At 44.4% G+C, this 20054-nt stretch overlaps 1 protein-coding gene across 3 annotated transcripts in view; it reads right to left on the bottom strand.

Annotated features, from left to right (window-relative positions):
- The window catches only part of LOC142489407 (uncharacterized), a 32577-nt gene extending 12934 nt beyond the window's left edge, over nucleotides 1-19643 (bottom strand). For 2 of the 3 annotated variants that reach the window (XM_075590064.1, XM_075590065.1), the window contains exons 1-6: nucleotides 19530-19643; nucleotides 8632-8748; nucleotides 6635-6701; nucleotides 4957-5030; nucleotides 2197-2251; nucleotides 2047-2108 (exon numbers count right to left, since the gene is read on the bottom strand). In XM_075590064.1, coding sequence (XP_075446179.1) covers nucleotides 2047-2108; nucleotides 2197-2251; nucleotides 4957-5030; nucleotides 6635-6701; nucleotides 8632-8748; nucleotides 19530-19589 — 435 coding nt within the window. In that variant the 5' untranslated portion in view covers nucleotides 19590-19643. Of the gene's footprint in view, nucleotides 1-2046; nucleotides 2109-2196; nucleotides 2252-4956; nucleotides 5031-6634; nucleotides 6702-7231; nucleotides 7326-8631; nucleotides 8749-19529 lie in introns of those variants that run through there. The other variant, XM_075590066.1, reaches the window with a different exon arrangement.
- Nucleotides 19644-20054: the final 411 nt, after the last annotated feature.

The following is a 20054-nucleotide window of genomic DNA, read 5'->3' as shown; positions in this document are numbered from 1 at the left end:
TAATGAATTTCACTGTATCCAATGAGGGAGCAGCAACAACTGAACCCTTTTAGGCACGCTAGATCGTGCGGGTAATCGCTGAGAGTTGTGCATCTTCATCTGCACATGAAAAAGATGCAGGGGTTTGTAAATCTCTGTACACTCAATTATCTCTGAAAAATTCTAGTTGTTGGTTTATTAAAAAATGTATGACAGTCATTGAATCATTTAAAACTATGAAGGAACATTAATACATAGTGACGGAAGAGTAACAGGGTAAGTGCTTTTTGTTTTTGTTTCCTGTCAATATAAATACTAATAGGGATTGGTTCATTGAACTGCTGCAATTAATCCACACTCATTTCACTCCATGTTAGAGTGTTTTTGTCATTGAAGACAGACAGATGTAGTCAGATTGAATGATTAGAAGGACGCTCCCTCCCCATCAGAGGTACACACAAAAGCACCCTAAATAATGTAGTTAATGGGTGAACAATAAAGCAAAACATTCTCATGCAAACAATTTATTAAGCCTTAGGCAGAGGCCAGGCAGGGAGCGGGCGCTCATGCGCGGTGACGTCACTCTCCCTGCTCGGCCGGGAGATTTGTGGCTGGCTAGATGCGCACACTGGGGGCGCGGCCATGACGTCACAGAGCTGGTTCGCCCTCATTGGGCGAACAGCTCACGTGATGTGCGAGGAACAAATTCAATTTTGCTTGCTTTGGCAAGCAGGTAGGCGCCGCTCATGCACTTGCTCACACTGGCCACACACATTGTCGCAATGTGTTTCATCGCGGCCAGCGTGAGCGCCCGCTCAGCGCCACCCTGGCCGAGGCCTTCGTGTTGCATTCATTATCAGGAGCAAATAAATAACAGGCAGTCCTTGGTTATCCAACAGAATCCGTTCTGGAAGTAGCGTTGGATAATGAAAACGTTGTAAAGTGAGTCCCATGTTAATCAGTGGCGGTGAGCGTTGGATAACGCATTCCGGCGTAGAAAAACGGCCCATAGGGTTGCATTGTAAAGCATTGGATATGCCATTCGTTGTAATGTGAAACGTTGGACAGCGAGGACTACCTGTACTTGTGATGGATCCATGTAACTTGGCCACCTATGTAAGGCTTATTTTGGCCAAATGTACTTTAATATCTGGGGGAGAACAGGGAATGTATAATGCACTATGTATGTAAATCAAAGCACTTTATTCCCTGTAAATGCAAGCCCCCAGTTTAGTGAATCAACATTGTTCTGTGATGTGATTTGGGAGTCAGCCCTGTAAAGTGTAAATTGGATTAGGTGACTGTATGTGCTCATTTCTAAGATGACAGACTTGTAATGTGATTTGCATGTGTACATTTCTATAGAGGAGACTCTGATTTAATCAGCCGAGGTTCCTTCAGAGAAATGTATATTGTGACAAAGGCTGGGAACGTGGAGGTGTTAAAGACATTTGGCGAGTGGGAAAGAGTGGTCAATCAGGTCTGCTCTGATTGGCCAGCAACCCGTCCCATGTAAAGGATAGCAACAGAGGGCTATATAAGAGGCACTGCTGATCACACGACCCATCATAGCGCTGACCCTGTGAAACCAACTCAACTGTGGCAAGTAACACAGATCAAGAAGCTTCCTAAAGTGTGCGACAATACACTCAACAAGAGAACTTGGAGTAATGAGGCTCAAGCCTCGGTATCCAATATCACCACTGACAGATTTAATCTGACAGTCAGAACAGAACGGTCAGAGAATCTATCTGAGAGACATTCTGTGAAGGAGTTTGGATCTTGACTGTGACCAGCTGGAGATACATGTTAGAGGGGCTGCTGTGTGATCAGCACTCTGATATCCTGGACGAGAAGCGGACAGGGCAAGCCTTTTTGAAGCAGGCCCCTGCACTTATCGAGGCTAGTCTACTCCCCTGGTCCCCAGTTGGTATTGTATCTTGCTTTGTGCATCTTTGTTTTGTCTGCTGGCGTGCCAGAATAAACCTCATTTTATTCAACAACCTTGTCCTGTTTGGTGCTAGTGATCCCGGTGTAATAGTACTGGTCTCCCGTGACAGTACTTACATTAGAAGATTTCAGTTCGGAATTGCTGGTAATATCTGGATGGCTTCCACTGTCATCTTCACCTTTAACAGAAAGAAAATATATTCTTGCAAACCAATTAATTTAGTATTTTTTTTTTTTAGGGACAGAGTAATATTCTATTCTTCTTACCGGAGGTAACGTAGCTGTCACAGCACACATTAATATTATCTTCAATCGCATGCACCTGACAAGGAGTAAAACGAAAGTATCACACCTTTATTCTAAAAACAGTGAAATAATTACAGAATATGGATGTCTGGTAAATAAAGTCACCCATTAAAACAAATTTCAGGTATCAGCAGTGCATCTTCGTTCGACTTTTTGATAACTCCTATGAACAGCCAGCTGATAAATGCTGGTTAAACCATACTCAAGTTAAAATGATGGAATTGTGAGGCGAGAGAATTTGAGGCCACGCTGGTGAACTGGGAATCTATATTCAGCTACTGTATAAACATGCTTCATAGATAAAATCAATAATCTACTCTACACTCTGTTTTGCCAACACAAAAGGCAAATCACACCTGGCAAAGGGGTCACCCCCTTTATCATTGGAACATGTGAATAACAATCAATAAACCCCACGTATTAAAAAAAAAAAATCTAAATGTAATATCCTCATTACCCGTTAATGAAAATGTTTACGTTTTGAAAACCAGACAACGCATGCATATAATGTAGATATCAAACTTAAGATAAAAAGGATCTATACATTTGTTAAGATATTTCATTCTGAAAGGAGCATTCCATACTAAGGTCACATTTTGTAAATCGGTATGAAGCTGAACCGCATTCGTTTCGGTTCTGCGGACCCCATGCATCCCAAGATACTAACTTCTGTAGTTGCTGTTGGTACTTACTGGATCTAAAACCTCCCATGGCATGTGGGCCAAAAGGATGCAATTTTGTTACCCCAGCAGGGGATGGTACAGAGGGTCACCAGTAGTGGATTTACAAAAACTGCCGGCCATAGTCACTTACCTGGTGCCGCGCCCCTCCTTCTGCAGCATCAAATGAAGCTACAACGTCCCATGGATTCGCGTTACGACGGTAACGTGACGTCATGTTGTCATGATACCGCGATGTGACACGGCAGCACGTTGCCATGGTACCGGACGTCGCTGCGTCATTTGACTCTGCAGAAGAAGGGCGGCATGACGCAGAAGGTAAGACCTTTAGAGGCTCTATTCTCTCCTGCAGCAACCAGTGGGGAAGAGAGAGGGGCCTCTTTATATTGGGGGGGGTAAAGAAATATGCCGCCCTAGGCACAGGCCTAATGGGAAATCCACCACTGGTGGTCAGAGGCAAGTATATCTGCAAGAGATGATTCCCAAAGCTGAAAATAACGCGGTACAGCTCCTGCTTCCAATCTAGGGGGGACAAAAGAAACCCAAGACAGAACAACAACTTCAATGCATGTTGTTGGAAATTCTAGATCTGCTTTGTAAAGCAGTGTAAAAAAAAAAAAAAAAAAAAAAAATTGTGACCACATAGGTAAAATAATAATAATAATAATAATAATAATAATAAATGTACTACTAGAATAAGTATTTATTTGGGCTTTCACTGTGCGTGATATGCTATATATGAATACTTAATATCAGGAAACGCTTGTGATTAAAGTTGTTTGTGTATGGTTATATATATGGACACATTTCAACGTATGCATATGAGAGTATGCATGTGTAAGTCCCTCAGGAGGGTACGGCAGTCCTTGTCACAGCAATTCATTGCTCCAGTTTCATTTTTCTTTTTAGTCAATCCCTAACCGGGTTAGTCTTCAATTTGTAATTGCTGCAGCATTTACTAAAAATGAACATTAACCCATAATGGAAGAAATCACAAGCTTTGGTGGACAGAGCTCTTTTATAGAGAGACACCTAGCTCCACCATTACCTGTACATGTATGTCCTGTTGGAGGGGAAAGGATTACACATTATCTCCATAAAAGACTTTGCACTTATGTTAAAGGGAGTTGAGGATTTATGCATGAAATTTTATGGGAGCATGGAAAACACGGGGCATAATCCAGATGAGGAAGAGCGAGAAGAAACCACCAATGATGTACCATGCGTGTTAGTCCTGGTCTCCCGTGACACATGCTACCGGTAATTATTTGATCTCTGTACCACTCCTGAGCGGTGACGTCACCCTTGAGTGTCTGTGTCGCAGCTGCTCCCTGAAAGGAGGTGATTCCAGCTTAACCTGCTCATCTGAGTGGAGCGTGGGGTGTGGACGCCTTAGGCCTCGGGCATGGTCAGTGCTTAGGCGCTGAGGCGCGCTGCTGCTCGGCAGCGAGCCCCTGCAGCCGCAATGAGAGCGGCTTTAGAAGGGGCTCGCGCACGCTTCCGCATGCGTGTCTTAAGAAAATTTTAGTTTCTGCGCTCGCTGGAGCGCAGAGCCGGTCACGTGAGCGGTTCGCCCAATGACGTCACAGCCCCCCCCCCCTCCCCGACACGCCCCCGGACGGCTAAATTCACTATGGACTTGGCCTTAGACCGGGAGCATGCGATTTTCCAACGGAATGGATGTCCTCGATACTGCAGTGATGGAGTGTATGCTTTGGACCGGGAGAGGGTGCTTTCCCTATCAGAACGGGTATTTCCAATGCTGCAGTGATTGTGTGAATACACCTACCTGCATTGTTACCAATAGCCTGTCTGGGCTTCCTTGTGGGGTCCCTGTCACTTCGGTGTGCCTATGAGGGTCTGGTATTCCGACGACTCCTGATGGTTTTTATACCCAATTGTTTTTATTTTTCCACTGTACCATATGTGTATTCAGTACCTTTTACCCACTAAAATATTTGTTTAGTAATGCTTTATGAGGGTTTGGGCTTGTCTTTTCTATCTATCTTAAGCAAAATAAGACTACAAAGTTGATAAATACCTTTTTCTTTGAACGATTTTTATATTTCGGTTTCTTTTTAATATTTTTATAGCAGCCATTCCATATTTTGGGTCCTAGATTTAAAAAAAAAAAAAGAAAGAAAAGATTGAGTAAAAATGAACACATTAAATAAAGCAGAGAAGGGGAGTCATCCGTTGAGATAATAATTTATTGGATTGCTAGACGTTATAGGTTTGCTTTTTCTTGTCATATTTAATGGGTTAAAAAGTGTCATCACAGTGCTAGGTGAACTACAATGGTAGCACAAATATTGCTGTAGTCTGGATACCCAACCAGGGAATGCTTGCAGTAGCAGCTGTTGGTATCAATATCAGGTCAGAATTAGGCTGTAGCCCGAGATGAGAGAAATGCTGGCAGCTACAGAGACTTGCTCTGAACCAGTGGGCAGAAGTAGATTAAAAGAGCCAAAACATCTGAGAAGACATCTACTGAGATAGGTAGGAGTGTGAAATGAACAACTCAAGGAGCATAACGGAGAGATAAGTGGATGGCTGAATAAAGATGGAAAGTATTGCAGACTTGAGGAGAGAGAAGTGGATCGTGTTCAACTTTCAATTAATGAAAGGAGGTCCCAATATGAACTGACACGAACATCTTCCTACACTTACTAATAGCTACAAAGAAATGATGATCAAATCACGTGCAACCGGAAATTAATTACATGTTCTGTCCAAAACGAAGCCATTGATCTTTGCAACACTGGACACATGTCTAATTTTTTTTTAATATATATATACAGGCATCAACGTATATAATGGGACCAAAGCATGTATGTTATGCGAAAATGTACTTAAAGTGAAGCACTACCTTTTCCCCCCACTTATCGATGCTTCGGTACAGGTAGGGAGCCGGTATTGCTGTTCAGGACGTGCAGACAGGCGCATGCGCGAGCTGCCGTTTGCCTATTGGGCGAGGGGAATCAGCGCATCACTACTACGGCGGTCTGTAGGGCAGAATAAGTGTCCGCACTCGCGAAGCAAGCGTATGGACACAGAGGTATGGTGCTATTGTAAATATGTCTTTACTCGCGAGTGTACTTAAAGTGAGTGTCCTTAAACTGGGGTATGCCTGTAAGCAATTAATTCTTTGACATGATGGTTAATGTAAAAAAATATGAAGCAGTTAGATCTATTCCCACCTTTCTCCAATTTCAGCGATGCCATATTGCAATTATAGAGAGGAGTGCCACCATAAAAAAAGCTGACACGCTTGGCTACTACAGTGTAATCGGGACACCAAAACAGCAGCACTGGTTTAATTGCCTGGGTACTGCAGAATCTGCAACAAACGCCACTCGCAAATGAATGTTCCAAGTGTTTAATTAAATAGATCAATCTCTGGTCCCGATGGGATCTTTAACACTTGCAACATTCATTTGAATGTGAGACACACATTAAAATAATGTTACAAGATATAACAAGCCAGAAAATGAAACCGTACAATTATTATGCATACAATCATACACATCACTTGACATTTCCTGGGGTTTGTTTTTTTTAAAGTAGTAAGTTCATTTGGAAATATAAACACTTTACATGTCCGTGCTATTGGACCAGACTACATTTCTTGGCTCCAACAATTAACCGATTAAAAGAACAATTTACCCACTCACATGAGATTTCCCATGGACTTTTATCGGTTGCAAATACTTCCTTACCATTTGGGGTATCATAAGTTAAACTTGCAATATCTATTAGTAGATCATCTTCAAAAGGCTTGTCGTACTATGTAAAAAAAAAAAAACAGACATGAAAAGGCGTTGCGGCAGTCACTATTTACTTTGTAGCAGACAGAACCATAACAACAAATACTTTCACATTATTCAGCTACACCTCACACTTATCTGATACTAGCTGATATACCCGGCGTTGACCGGGCGTGGAAGGGCAGGGGGCAGGGAGCAAAAGGCAGGGAGGGGGGGGCAAAGGGCAGGGAGGGGGGGACTCAATCCCCCCCCCACACACACACACACACAATCCCCCCCCCCACACACACACACACATAATACCCCCCCACACACACACACACAATCCCCCCCCACACACACACACAATCCCCCCCACACACAATCACACAATCCCCCCCCCACACACACAATCCCCCCCCCCCCCCCCACACACACACACACACACACACTCTCTCAATCCCCCCCACCCCCCACACACACACACTCAATCTCCCCACACACACTCAATCACTCCCCCCCCACCATCACCACCACCACCACACACACTTAATCAGTCCACAATGTCACCTGGGGGGGCGACATGCTCCGATCCCCCAACCCCCCATGCTGCTGAAAAAGAGAAGCAGACAGGAAGAGAAGGAGGGCTTGTCTGTGTGCAGAGAGAAGCCCCGCCCCCTCTGCAAGCACAGACATAGAAGCAGCAGCACGGATCTTCTGGCCCCGCCCCCTCTGCAAGACACAGACATAGAAGCAGCAGCACGGATCTTCTGGCCCCGCCCCCTCTGCAAGACACAGACAGAAGCAGCAGCATGGAGCTTCTGGCCCCGCCCCCTCTGCAAGACACAGACACAGAAGCAGCAGCATGGAGCTTCTGGCCCCGCCCCCTCTGCAAGACACAGACACAGAAGCAGCAGCATGGAGCTTCTGGCCCCGCCCCCTCTGCAAGACACAGACACAGAAGCAGCAGCATGGAGCTTCTGGCCCCGCCCCCTCTGCAAGACACAGACATAGAAGCAGCAGCACGGACCGCCCCCAGGTTTCCCTGCAAGCTGCTCACGCCCCCCCTACATAATCGTGCGCCCCCCAAGCTAATGTATGTAACACCCCCCCCCCACCTAGTGTGTGTGTGTGTGTGTGTGTGGCCCGTCACTCCGTCTCAGGCCAATGAGAGGTGTGCGGGGGCGGGCGGCCCAAGGGACCAATGAGATTTCCCCTAGGGACACCGGACATCCAGACAGGCATACAGTGCTTTCACTAATATAGTATATAAGAAAGATGGAATGTCGTGGTGGTGTGTGTTGGATACAGATATAACATTCACTGCTGGCTGTACTGCAGCACACGATCTGCTTTTTCAGGTGCTCCACTAAAATTATGGTTGAAGCAGCATCCCCCACCAAAATAATATATATAAAAATAAAATAAAAATCAGAACCCAAAACAGTTAGGTTGTATTGTGCAGATTTTTCTTGTTCTATTTAATTTTTTTTCAAAAAAACTGGTTTACACAGTTTTCACCGGTTTATTATTGCACTGTTAAGACATCCCCATGCAAATAGCTGCTTTGAAATGTTTGTGGGTGGCAGCAACCATTTTTATTTCCCTCAGAGGGGAAGAAAAATAAAAATCATTTATCCAGAATGCCCTTACAGAATTTAGAAATGAAATAAACATTTATTTTTATTGCGAGCACAGGAGATTGTCACTTTATATGGAATACCAACTTAAAGTAGCCTGTGAAAACACATGCACAGGTGTACCAGGTGTGTTCTCTGTACTCTTGTACAGGCTTTCAAACCCATGTACTCCTTTCCTCTGACAGACCTGAGAAATGTCTGCGAACCCCCCTGATGCAGATCACATCATAAATAATATATAGCACAGGCATAGGCTTTAAACGGTTAAATGAAAATATCATGTAAGAAACATCATTCCATACATTCATGGTAGAGCGATACGGCTCCTACCTTCATTAAAATCATTGTCATTTTAGCTTGGAAGACCTTCTCATTTCTGTCCAGTTCACTGTTCAAAACGCCGCTTGGGTCCAGAGGCAATTTCCCGGAGGACAGGTCAGTGAAGACCTGGGTAGGGTAAAATTAAACACGAAAAATCAAGTCTTCCGAATTCACCGACAAAGGCACTCAGGGTAGGGCTTTAACTTCTTAAAATGTCTCACTAATGTCATTGTTGTAGTACAGAAGAAGGGGCAACAAACAAGCCAAGTTCACTAACTAACTATCTAGGAGGTCGGTTACCTGATGTTTAACCAGAACCAAGCATAATAGGATGGAAGACTAGTGCAGGAACTTAATTTCAACATTACTGTTTGATACTCAAGACAGGTTAAAAATCAGCAGCTCACGATGCTATACATTTTTGGTTCTTATTTGGTTTATAACTTACTTGGAATTGGGTTCCCCTAGAGCTGATCCATGGTCCTCCGACCTTCAATGGACCATTTAATTCTTGAGATATTTGTTGTTTTTTTGTGTGCTTGTTTTGACACACACAAACCCCCCCCCCCCCCCCCTACAAATAATAGCCATTTTATGTAAACCTGGCAGTAGTTCCTATAAGCTTAGGTATTCTTGCTGGGTTCAGGTAAGCTTTAAATAATCAAAAAGTGAAAATTGTCACTTTTTGGATCTATCACAGAATTTTCAGTTTATATTTTATATTGTTATACAGTATTGAATAATTCTCTAAGCATTTTCTTATTTAAGAATTGCACTTATATTTGGTTTTGAGCACAATTACACTGATAACACTGTTTTCTTCAAGCTTTAAATGATGTTACACTGGTGAGTTCTCTCCTTATAATGGGGCGGTTTATGAATCACTGAACCAAAATATTACACAAGGTTGTCTCTGCACTTCACTAAAAAACAGTATGAACCGGCTCCGGACACGCGCGACAGTGAAGATAACGGGAAGGAGTGTGGGAATAGGCTCGGGTGACATTTCCAGCGCACTCTGCAGTCAGACCACTACTAGAAGCATCCAGTATATACAGCTGCAATGCCTTCGAGGAGAACTACCCACTTTTCTGATGAACCCGCCGATACTTGTGAGTGCATTGATGACTTTACGTTGCCCCACTTAAACTACTGCACAATGCAATCACATTCATGAGTGACCAGATGTTTTGTCCACCAAAATGGTCTCAGGGTCAGCATTGCCTCTGGAGCCGAAATAGAAAGCTCCAACATAATTTCGCTTTTTGTGGGGAGTGAAACATGACCAGTTGTCACGTTTGTAACTATTGTCAACGACATAATATATATACATACATATACATATATATATATGCAAAAACAGAGCTCCTCATACTTCCTTCCAAACCTGGCCCTATTCCCTCCTTCTACATTACTGTTGGAAGTACGATCATTCACCCAGTAGCCCAAGCACGCTGCTTAGGGGTCACACTCGACTCCTCTCTCACATTCTCCTCTCACATTCAAAACGTTTCTAAAACCTTTCGCTTTTTCCTCCGCAATATCACTAAGATACGCCCGTTCCTCTGTTGCTCGACTGCTAAAACTCTGACTCAGTCCCTCATTCTCTCCCGTCTTGATTACTGTAACCTCCTGCTGTCCGGCCTTCCTGCCTCTCACCTGTCTCCCCTACAATCTATCCTAAACGCTGCCAGAATCACTCTACTCTTTCCTAAATCTGTCTCGGCGTCTCCCCTGCTGAAATCACTCTCCTGGCTTCCGATCAAATCCCGTATCACACACTCAAGTCTCCTCACTTTTAAAGCTTTACACTCTTCTGCCCCTCCTTACATCTCAACCCTAATTTCTCGATATGCACCATCCCTACTCTTGCATTCCTCTCAAGGATGTCTTCTTTCTACCCCCTTTGTATCTAAAGCCCTCTCCCACCTTAAACCTTTCTCACTTACTGCCCCGCACCTCTGGAATGCCCTTCCCCTCAATACCCGATTAGCACCCTCTCTATCCACCTTAAGACACATTTGCTTAAAGAAGCATATGAATAGCACTGTGGATTATACTGGACACATGATACATAAAGCTTGGCCCCTTGCAGACGCACTTACCAGAACTCCCTCCTACTGTCTCTGTACGTTCCCCCTACCTAACAATTAGACTGTAAGCTCCTCGGAGCAGGGACTCCTTTTCCTTAATGTTAGTTTTATGTCTGATGCACTTATTCCCATGACCTGTTATTTATATTATCTGTTATTTATTTGATTACCACATGTATTACTACTGTGAAGCGCTATGTACATTAATGGCGCTATATAAATAAAGACATACAATACAATATACCCGAGATACCTGGAGAATATATGAATTTAAATAATTTGCATAAATAAATTAGCATGTTTCCCAGGAATCTCAGGGGTGTTCCTTTATGTGCACGTCTCTTTCCACGTTGTATAAAATGGTGTGTTTTGGGAGGTATGTATAGCACTTGGTCCTCTAGTGCAGGGGAGCGCAAACTTTTTGTGCTGCGCCCCCCTGTCACTCTGCCCCCGGCTCTCGCGCCCCCTGCCTACCTTCATTCGCGTCAGATGACGTCACACGCCCACGCAGCGTCAAGTCACATGGTGCCGCGGCGTCTATTGACGCCGCGTTGCCATGGCGACGCAACACAGACGGCTGAATCCCGGTAAGTAAACAGTTGCAGGGGCCTCACGCGATCCCCCGGCATTTAATTTAAATGCCTGGGGGAAGAGCGCGGGGCCTCTGCAACTGCCCGCGCCCCCCCAGCACAATCTCCCGCCCCCCCTGGGGGTCGCGCCCCCCACTTTGCGCACCGCTGCTCTAGTGATAAAGAGTCTCAGCAAAATGTATGAAGTTTGTCGGTGCGAACTCTAGTGGCGCAAGGTGAAACTGCATGTTTTTGCACAAACTTTTTATATCAAACTCTTTGCACAAACTTCCACGGATTTGCAAAGAAATAGTAATGTGCGTGAGAATTCGCAGACTGAACACGCTCGTCCATCTCTAATAACGTCGAAGCCATACTTTCTCACGTCTACCCTTAGGGACACCAGAGAGACCAGGTTTTTGTGACTAACCAAAGTATGCAATATACAACGCGCTGTGTCAAGGCCCTGGAGTCCAAACCAAGGGGGAAATGCAGGCAACCATAGAAAGCTTTATAAAGAAAACACTGCTGTACTGTATTAACGGACCGACATTAAGATCAACACACAATACACACCTAAACGCAAATGTAAAAAAAGTGTGCAACACACACACCGACCCACTAAAGCGATAGTGAGACATAGGAAAAGTCATAAGTGACCCGGCAGTAGCAAGCCTTATGCTACGTTTATAGTGCCGGCGACGCGACCGTCAGGTGACGGTCGCTGGAAAATCAAATAGAGATGACTTCCAGCGATCGCGACCAATCCGTCGCGCTTACTATAAGCACACACGACGGCGGCAATGTATTTGTTTTGCCGCGACGTCGCCAGCACTATAAGCGCAGCCTTAGGCCTCTCCATGTTGATCAATGTAAATCCATTGGAGTGTCCATACGGTGTGTGCGCGTCTGTAGGCGCGATTCGTGCCGAGACAAAAATTGTCTGTAGCGCGATAGGCCGGTCACGTGCGTGGTTCAGCCAATGAGAGCGAACTGCGCACGTGACATCACAGGCACACCCCGAGCAAGCCGCCCAGTCAGTGCATGCGCGCATATGATCAAGCGCGAGTGGTGACTACATTCTGAGAAGTCAAGAAATTTGACTTATGGTGCGGCCAAGCGATGGCCACGTCACGGTGGCGGTTCAGCCAATGAGGGCGAAGCAAACACATGAGATCATGGCTGCGCCCCCGCCGCCCCAGATCGCTCAGCTGAAGGCCATGAGCGCCACTAGGCACTCCGTTGCTTGTGCACGCTCACTGGCGCTGTAGCTTTAAGCTTAAAACCACGGGAAACTCTTTGTGAGGTTGAGGTAATAATATAGGGACATGGTGATATGATAATATAATATTGTTGCTTATGCATTCCTGTGCTTGGATTGTTTTCAGGCAAAAATCCCTGCACTATTAACCTTATAATGTAACATTATAATAACAGAAGTTGAGGCACAAGGGGACGTAAAGTGACTTTACCCAGGACGTAGGCAGCAGACACTGGGTTTTTAACGGTGTTCACCCACATTACCACTACTGCTCCTGGCGATTGCGTTTCACTCCCCCTCAATATTTGGGTGCCCCGGTCCGTGCCTCGTTTTAGCGCTGGCCTTCCTCTGTGAGTTTCAGTTTCGATAATAAAAAACAAAAAAAATCCTTAAAATAATGCCAACTGATATGGGTTACTTTAAATGTCCAAAAGTAACTGCATTATTGCCCAATGTTTCATTAATGGTTCCTAAAATCTGGTCTGCTTGGGTTAGATTAAAGGCCACTGTTCTACAATAAAACCCAAATCATATGGGAAGCTCATTACCAACACTACAGCGGTAATGTTCCAGCATATAATAGAGGGTTATCCTACGCCCCATACTTGGCGTGGGCCTCTCGTGAAGCAATGTGTTCCAGAGCAATGCCGCGGTATTAATGGCAAAGAAACAACTGGAAAAAGCAATAAGATCATGGCATACATAATCTATAAATAAAAAGATGTCCTTAGAATTCCAGATGAGATTTAACCAAGACATTGTCAGGCAAATAAGGTGCCCCAAATAGCGCTTCTGCAGAAGTAAACAAAATGATGAAATATAGAAAGATGTTGGGGGATTACTCTGCCCATCTGCTTTACTGTAAATCTTACACACCGTTTGATCTCCAGCTTCAGAGCAGACACAATAGGACATGCCTGTTCCTTACAAACCATGTGATCCTGAAAATGTATTTCTTCTACTGTCTAACTGTGTACGATTAACACAAGAGCAACATACTCTACGCTTGGATTTACCTGGAAAACGCTAAAGCCCTCCTGGTCTTATCTAGCACTTAAAAAGGTCGCAATGCAGGTCGAGTGTGCATCGTGCCCTACCATATTTCCTCTATTCCCGTGGTCACTGAAAGATCGCAACCAAAGGGTTAAACATTAAAGTATAGAGTATAGGCAGAACTCTAAAAATAAACACATCTATGCAAAAGCGCAATGGTGGTGCAAGTGGAACAAGCGAGGGACCCTAAAACCCTTGAAAATATCCACATGAAAACCCACTCAAGTTCCCAGCACTGAAAGATAAATGACGAGTGTCAAATGGATATGCCAAAAAAACTTTACTTAATTACAAAATCATAACAAAAAACAAAAAATCAAAACAAAAAACACTAATGAATGAACAATGTAGTGTGTGTATGTGTATGTGTATGTGTATGTGTATGTGTATGTGTATGTGTATGTGTATGTGTATGTGTATGTGTATGTGTATATATATATATATATATATATATATATATATATATATATATATATCAAAAAAATAAATAGATGATACCGTTCTGTGGCTAACGAAATGCTTTTATTTGTGCGAGCTTTCGAGATACACTGATCTCTTCTTCCGGCGATGTTACAATGAATGAAGCAAAAGGTAAACTTAAAAACAGTGTCTCTTGGAATGTTATCTGTGCTGTTCCTTCCCCTGGTGTGGATGTGTTTTATGGCTAGAGGTGTCAAAAGGTTACTGTGAAAGCAAGTTAAGAAAGAGTGTGTATGTGTATCAGTGTGAATAAAAATGAATGGAGAGACCACAGTATATACAGTGCTTTACACAAGGTGTGTGTGGAGTGGGACTGGATATAAATGGTGTGGGTGGGTGTGGAAATGTGAGAGTTAGTAGCACAACTAAAAGTGTGTGTGGATACTTAGTGGTCCCTATTGGTGTATAGGGATGGAAAAACAAGGAGTATTAGTATGTGTGAGAGACAGCTGTGTGTGCAAACATATAGCACAGTATGTACAGACATGGCCTTTAGCGCTTATGGGACGAGCGTTCACTACTGTCAGTAATGACTCATAAAATTTCGATCTCTGTTTAGGCCACTGCTAAGTGTCCCGAACAGTTGCATAAATTTGTATTCATGCAACCGTCTCTCTTTCGGGGTTTTAAGATTACCTTTGAGTATGGCAACCCTCAGATCGTTCATCTGATGGCCAGAGGCAGAGAAATGTTCGCCAACAGGACTGTCTCTTGTACCGCGTGTGATGCTGTGGCGATGCAGGTTCATTCTCTTGTTTAGCCCCTGCCCTGTCTCACCTATGTAGTAGCAGCCCCCTGGGCATTTCATGCACATGATGAGGTACACGACATTGCTGGAAGAACAGGTGAACCTTCCTCTGATTTTGTATTCCCGATTCCTGTGTGGTATTTGTATTGTGTCCGCTGTGTAGAGCATTGCGCAGGTTTTGCATCTTGGGTCCTGGCATGGTTTTGTCCCGCATTCAGTTGTACTGCTGAATACTTTACTCCTCACCATAATATTCTTGAGATTATGGGCTTGTCTGTATGATAATAAGGGTGCTTCAGGGAAGACCTGTATATACCACCATTTATATCCAGTCCCACTCCACACACACCTTGTGTAAAGCACTGTATATACTGTGGTCTCTCCATTCATTTTTATTCACACTGATACACATACACACTCTTTCTTAACTTGCTTTCACAGTAACCTTTTGACACCTCTAGCCATAAAACACATCCACACCAGGGGAAGGAACAGCACAGATAACATTCCAAGAGACACTGTTTTTAAGTTTACCTTTTGCTTCATTCATTGTAACATCGCCGGAAGAAGAGATCAGTGTATCTCGAAAGCTCGCACAAATAAAAGCATTTCGTTAGCCACAGAACGGTATCATCTATTTATTTTTTTGATTATTGAAGCTCGGCTAACACGGTACTGATACCTCTACATATATATATATATATATATATATATATATATATATTGTTCGACAAACCTATACATTTGCACGCCCCGGGCGAGTGGATTTAACATCGTGGCGAGCTCCTATTGGCCCAAGCAGCACACGTGTGGTACTAGGTGGCGAGTAGATTTTTTTTTTTTTTGTTCGGTAGATTTTTTGGCGATTTGTCGACACACACATTACCATCCTTGCGTCCGGCAAATAAGAGACAGCACTCACTTCCAGGGGAAAGAAAATTTGTATTCAGGCATGTGTGAACAGACAACCGATCCCGACGTTTCGGCTCCGGAACGGAACCTTTCTCCAGGGGGGTGCAACATACAACAAACAGACAGGGTATATATACAAGGGAAACATACAAAAATCAACTGTGTATCATTACCTAAGTGTTGTAAGCCCGCGAAAATCAGAAGCAGCTTGATGTGAGTGCCGATCCGCCATCTTGGAGGGGGAAATCGCACTGCGCATGTGCAGTACAAAAGCAGACAACTGGAGATGCCATTTTGGATGTGGCATGTCTATCGCGCCTGTGCAGCTCTGATATACACCATCAGCATACCTAAACGGCACAGGAGTCAGAGGGAGATGTGACTGTTCCCTCTGTCCAAAGCTGATAGTCAGCACATGCGCAGAGCCATTAGTCCCTCCGTGGTGGCTGCATATATTGTAGTGCACTATAATAAATAAAAAGAAGAGCACAATAGTAAGAAAGAAATAATAAAGGCGGAAAGAATAAATATATATATATAGGAGACACTAGCCAATCAGCTTTGGACAGAGGGAACAGTCACATCTCCCTCTGACTCCTGTGCCGTTTAGGTATGCTGATTGTGTATATCAGAGCTGCACAGGCGCGATAGACATGCCACATCCAAAATGGCATCTCCAGTTGTCTGCTTTTGTACTGCACATGCGCAGTGCGATTCCCCCTCCAAGATGGCGGATCGGCACTCACATCAAGCTGCTTCTGATTTTCGCGGGCTTACAACACTTAGGTAATGATACACAGGTGATTTTTGTATGTTTCTCTTGTATATATACCCTGTCTGTTTGTTGTATGTTGCACCCCCCTGGAGAAAGGTTCTGTTCCGGAGCCGAAACGTCAGGATCGGTTGTCTGTTCACACATGCCTGAATACAAATTTTCTTTCCCCTGGAAGTGAGTGCTGTCTCTTATTTGCTGGACGCAAGGATGGTAATATGTTTTGTTTATTTTTATGGGACTAGCACCACCATTGTTTTTCATTATATAGAGTGCCAGCTGCTTATTTTTGTTGAGATATAGATATAGATATAGATATATACAGTGGTTGACAAATCACCAAAAAAATCTACTCGCCACACAAAAAAATCTACTCGCCACCTAGTACCAAACGTGTGCTGCTTGGGCCAATATTTACTCGCCCGGGGGTTAAATCCACTCGCCCGGGGCGAGCAAATGTATAGGTTTGTCGAACACTGGATATATATATATACAAAAATAAGCAGCTGTATATATACACACACACACAGACACACTGATAAAACAGAGTAGTGTGTGAACAAAATATGAACACAAATGATTCCAAAACAAAGTACAGTGCACACAAGGGAAATACTACACAAAAGAACAGATGACCAAAAAAGGGGGCAGGGAGGAAATCTGAATTTGCAGCTATACGGTTCTTCGGTTCCTGCATCACATACCATTAGCCCTACTGGGGAATATTTAGTATTGAGGACGCTTATACTTGGAGCTCTCCAGCGTTTTGAACTTTTGCTTGTACTTAGCTTTTTTTTTTTTTTTTTTTTGCACAAGTTTTGGAGCTCTGTGGGAAAGGGGGAAGGGATGATACTCCCGCATCAGCCTAAGTACCATATTTGCCCAAATATAGTGCGACCTCGTACTTACAGTATAAGGCCGCGCTTATAGTGCTGGCGACGACGACAGAAGACGTCACCAGCGAAAGTTATAATTTGATTTGAAGCGACGTCCCTGATTGGTTTATAGACAGTCACATGTGGCGACTGTCTCTAAAAAATCAAATAGACCCGGCTACAAAATGTTTGGTTGCAATGTCGCTGCGTTGCGCTTACTATAAGCACTTGCGAGGTCGTCAATGTATTTGTTTCGGAGCGACATCACGTCACCGCCGCGGGCATTATAAGCGCAGCCTTAATATATTGATTGATATGTTAACACTGGAGGTGCAATAGGGACAATATAATAATGATAAACAGAACAAGAAAAGTTTCCCTGTTGAACGCACTCACTGTATGAGTGCATTCAACAGGGAAGCTTTTCTTATTTTGTTTATCACTGCTAGAGGACATACCTGTTTCTTGGGCTATTACATAGGCCAGGCATTGTGCAACTGCTTTCCCATCGTTGGGACTACAGTACACATTTTATATCTGTTCTTTGCCAACAAGGGAGGGCCTAACTAAGGCCTCGTCCATAGTGAATGCGTGTGCAACGTCACGCTCGCCTGCAGCAGGAGAGATTTCTCTCCTGCAGGCAGAAGCGACGGGGAAGCGTGGCTGTGATGTCACAGAGCTGGTTCGCATTCAGTGGGCGAACTGCTCACGAGAACCAGCATCGCACAGCAAATTCAATCAAGGTTGTCGCGCGAAGCACCTGTCGCGCTTGTGCACGCGCTCACACTATACACACTTATAATGGCGCCCTAGTGTTTGTTTTCGGCGCAAGCGACGTCACTCACGCCGTCTCCTGCACAATGTACGCAGCCTAAGGGTCTTAAGGGAAGTGCCATGGACCTTTCGGTGGTAACAGATTTTCATTGTGTTCTTTTCCTTTGCATTCCCCCCCCCCCCTTGGTTATCTGTTCTTGTGTGTAGTATTTCCCTTTTGCGCACGGTGTTTTGGACTTGTGTTCACACACTGTGCTCTGTTCTCTCTCTATCCGTGTGTTCTTGCATGTATATATACATACAGTGTCTAAACTGTTCATTCATTCGTGTTTTTTGTTATGATTTTGTAATATGGGTAAAGTTTTTTTTGGCATATCCATTTGACACTTACTCATCATTTATGAGTGCTGGGAACATTTTTTTTCTTCAAAGGGTTAAACATCACCATCAATAGCAAATCAAAGCTTTGCTGTCAAAGTACTCGGATTCCTTCAGTCACAGGGCCAGCAATAAACTTCAGTGTTTCTGCAAGCAGGTTAGGGGTTAAATGAGTTATTTATAAAAATGTTTTACCAGGAAGTAATACATTGAGTTACCTCTCCTTTTCAAGTACTGTATGTCTTGGGCATAGTTACAAAAATTACACATGCAGTGTTGCATGGTTTCACTATGTAAAAAAAATGTTTTAATGAATTTTTCTGCATATTTTCAATACATTAAAATGTGGATGCAATTGCGTAAAACAAAAAAACAAGAAAGCCAATAATAGCTTAATATTAACGCTTTGCTGTTCTGTGCAGTGTTTTTTTTTTTTACTACAGTAAATGCTTTAATCAGGACTGCTGGACACAACAATCGTGTAACGCGTTTTATTGTTAACAAAAAAAACCAACTAGGTGTAAAAGCAGTAAAATCTGAATTCCTATGATAAAAAAAATAATACTTGGGGGGGGGGGGGGGGGGGGTAACACGCAGGCAGTACACATGCAGTAACATTTAGCCAAACCATTGCTAACATGGTGATGCACTCCTGCCCCATCCCAGATGTCACCACAAAAACCTGCAGTGTCCTATGCTGGGAATGAGAGAGGAATTGTATGAACGGATGTGTAAGGCTGGTGAGATAGGGCCAGTGGGTAATCCAACCACAGGGCCCTGCAGAGAGCTGTCACTCCAGGAAGCAGACACTCTTCCCCTTTGCATATTACTGCCTACCCGGCCCAGAGTCCGGGCTCTTTCACCCTAATCACGGACTTCTGAGCACGGCTCTTCGTGCACAAGGCGCTCTTTACCCAATTCTCTGCCCGTGTGTTGCTTGCCACCCTGGCAGCGCGTGGGGTAACCCTGCTCAGTGCCCTGCCGGTGGTTACCTCGTTGCACGGCCGCGGATCTGCAGCCTGCCCGCTCCTTCCTGCCCTCGCGCCCTGCATGATGCCGCCGCAGACACCCCGTTCTATGCCACCAAACCAGCGCCTGCAAGCTATTCAAACTGACTCGCGCGCCACTTCTTCCCGGCTTCCCATTGGCCGGGTGGTGAGGGCAGGCGTAGTGACGTCACTGATAGCCAGCACGCCAGCCCTAGTCACAGTAATAACACTGTGCAGCACTGAGGGGGCTGGGGCAGCAGTCTCCCTAGCTGAGGCTGGGGCAGCAGTCTCCCTAGCTGGGGCAGCAGTCTCCCTAGCTGGGGCAGCAATCTCCCTAGCTGGGGCTGGGGCAGCAATCTACCTAGCTGGGGCTGGGGCAGCAGTCTCCCTAGCTGGGGCTGGGGCAGCAATCTCCCTAGCTGGGGCTGGGGCTGGGGCAGCAATCTCCCTAGCTGAGGTGCGCGTGTTCTTTGTGTTCTTGTAAGAATGTTACTCTTTCTGTTATTAAAGCAGAAATCATGTTGAAGG

This window comes from Ascaphus truei, chromosome 3 (assembly GCF_040206685.1).
Source record: "Ascaphus truei isolate aAscTru1 chromosome 3, aAscTru1.hap1, whole genome shotgun sequence".
Lineage (NCBI taxonomy): Eukaryota > Metazoa > Chordata > Amphibia > Anura > Ascaphidae > Ascaphus > Ascaphus truei.
The sequence above is the reverse complement of the archived record's forward strand: the minus strand, read 5'-3'. Positions and strand labels throughout refer to the sequence as shown.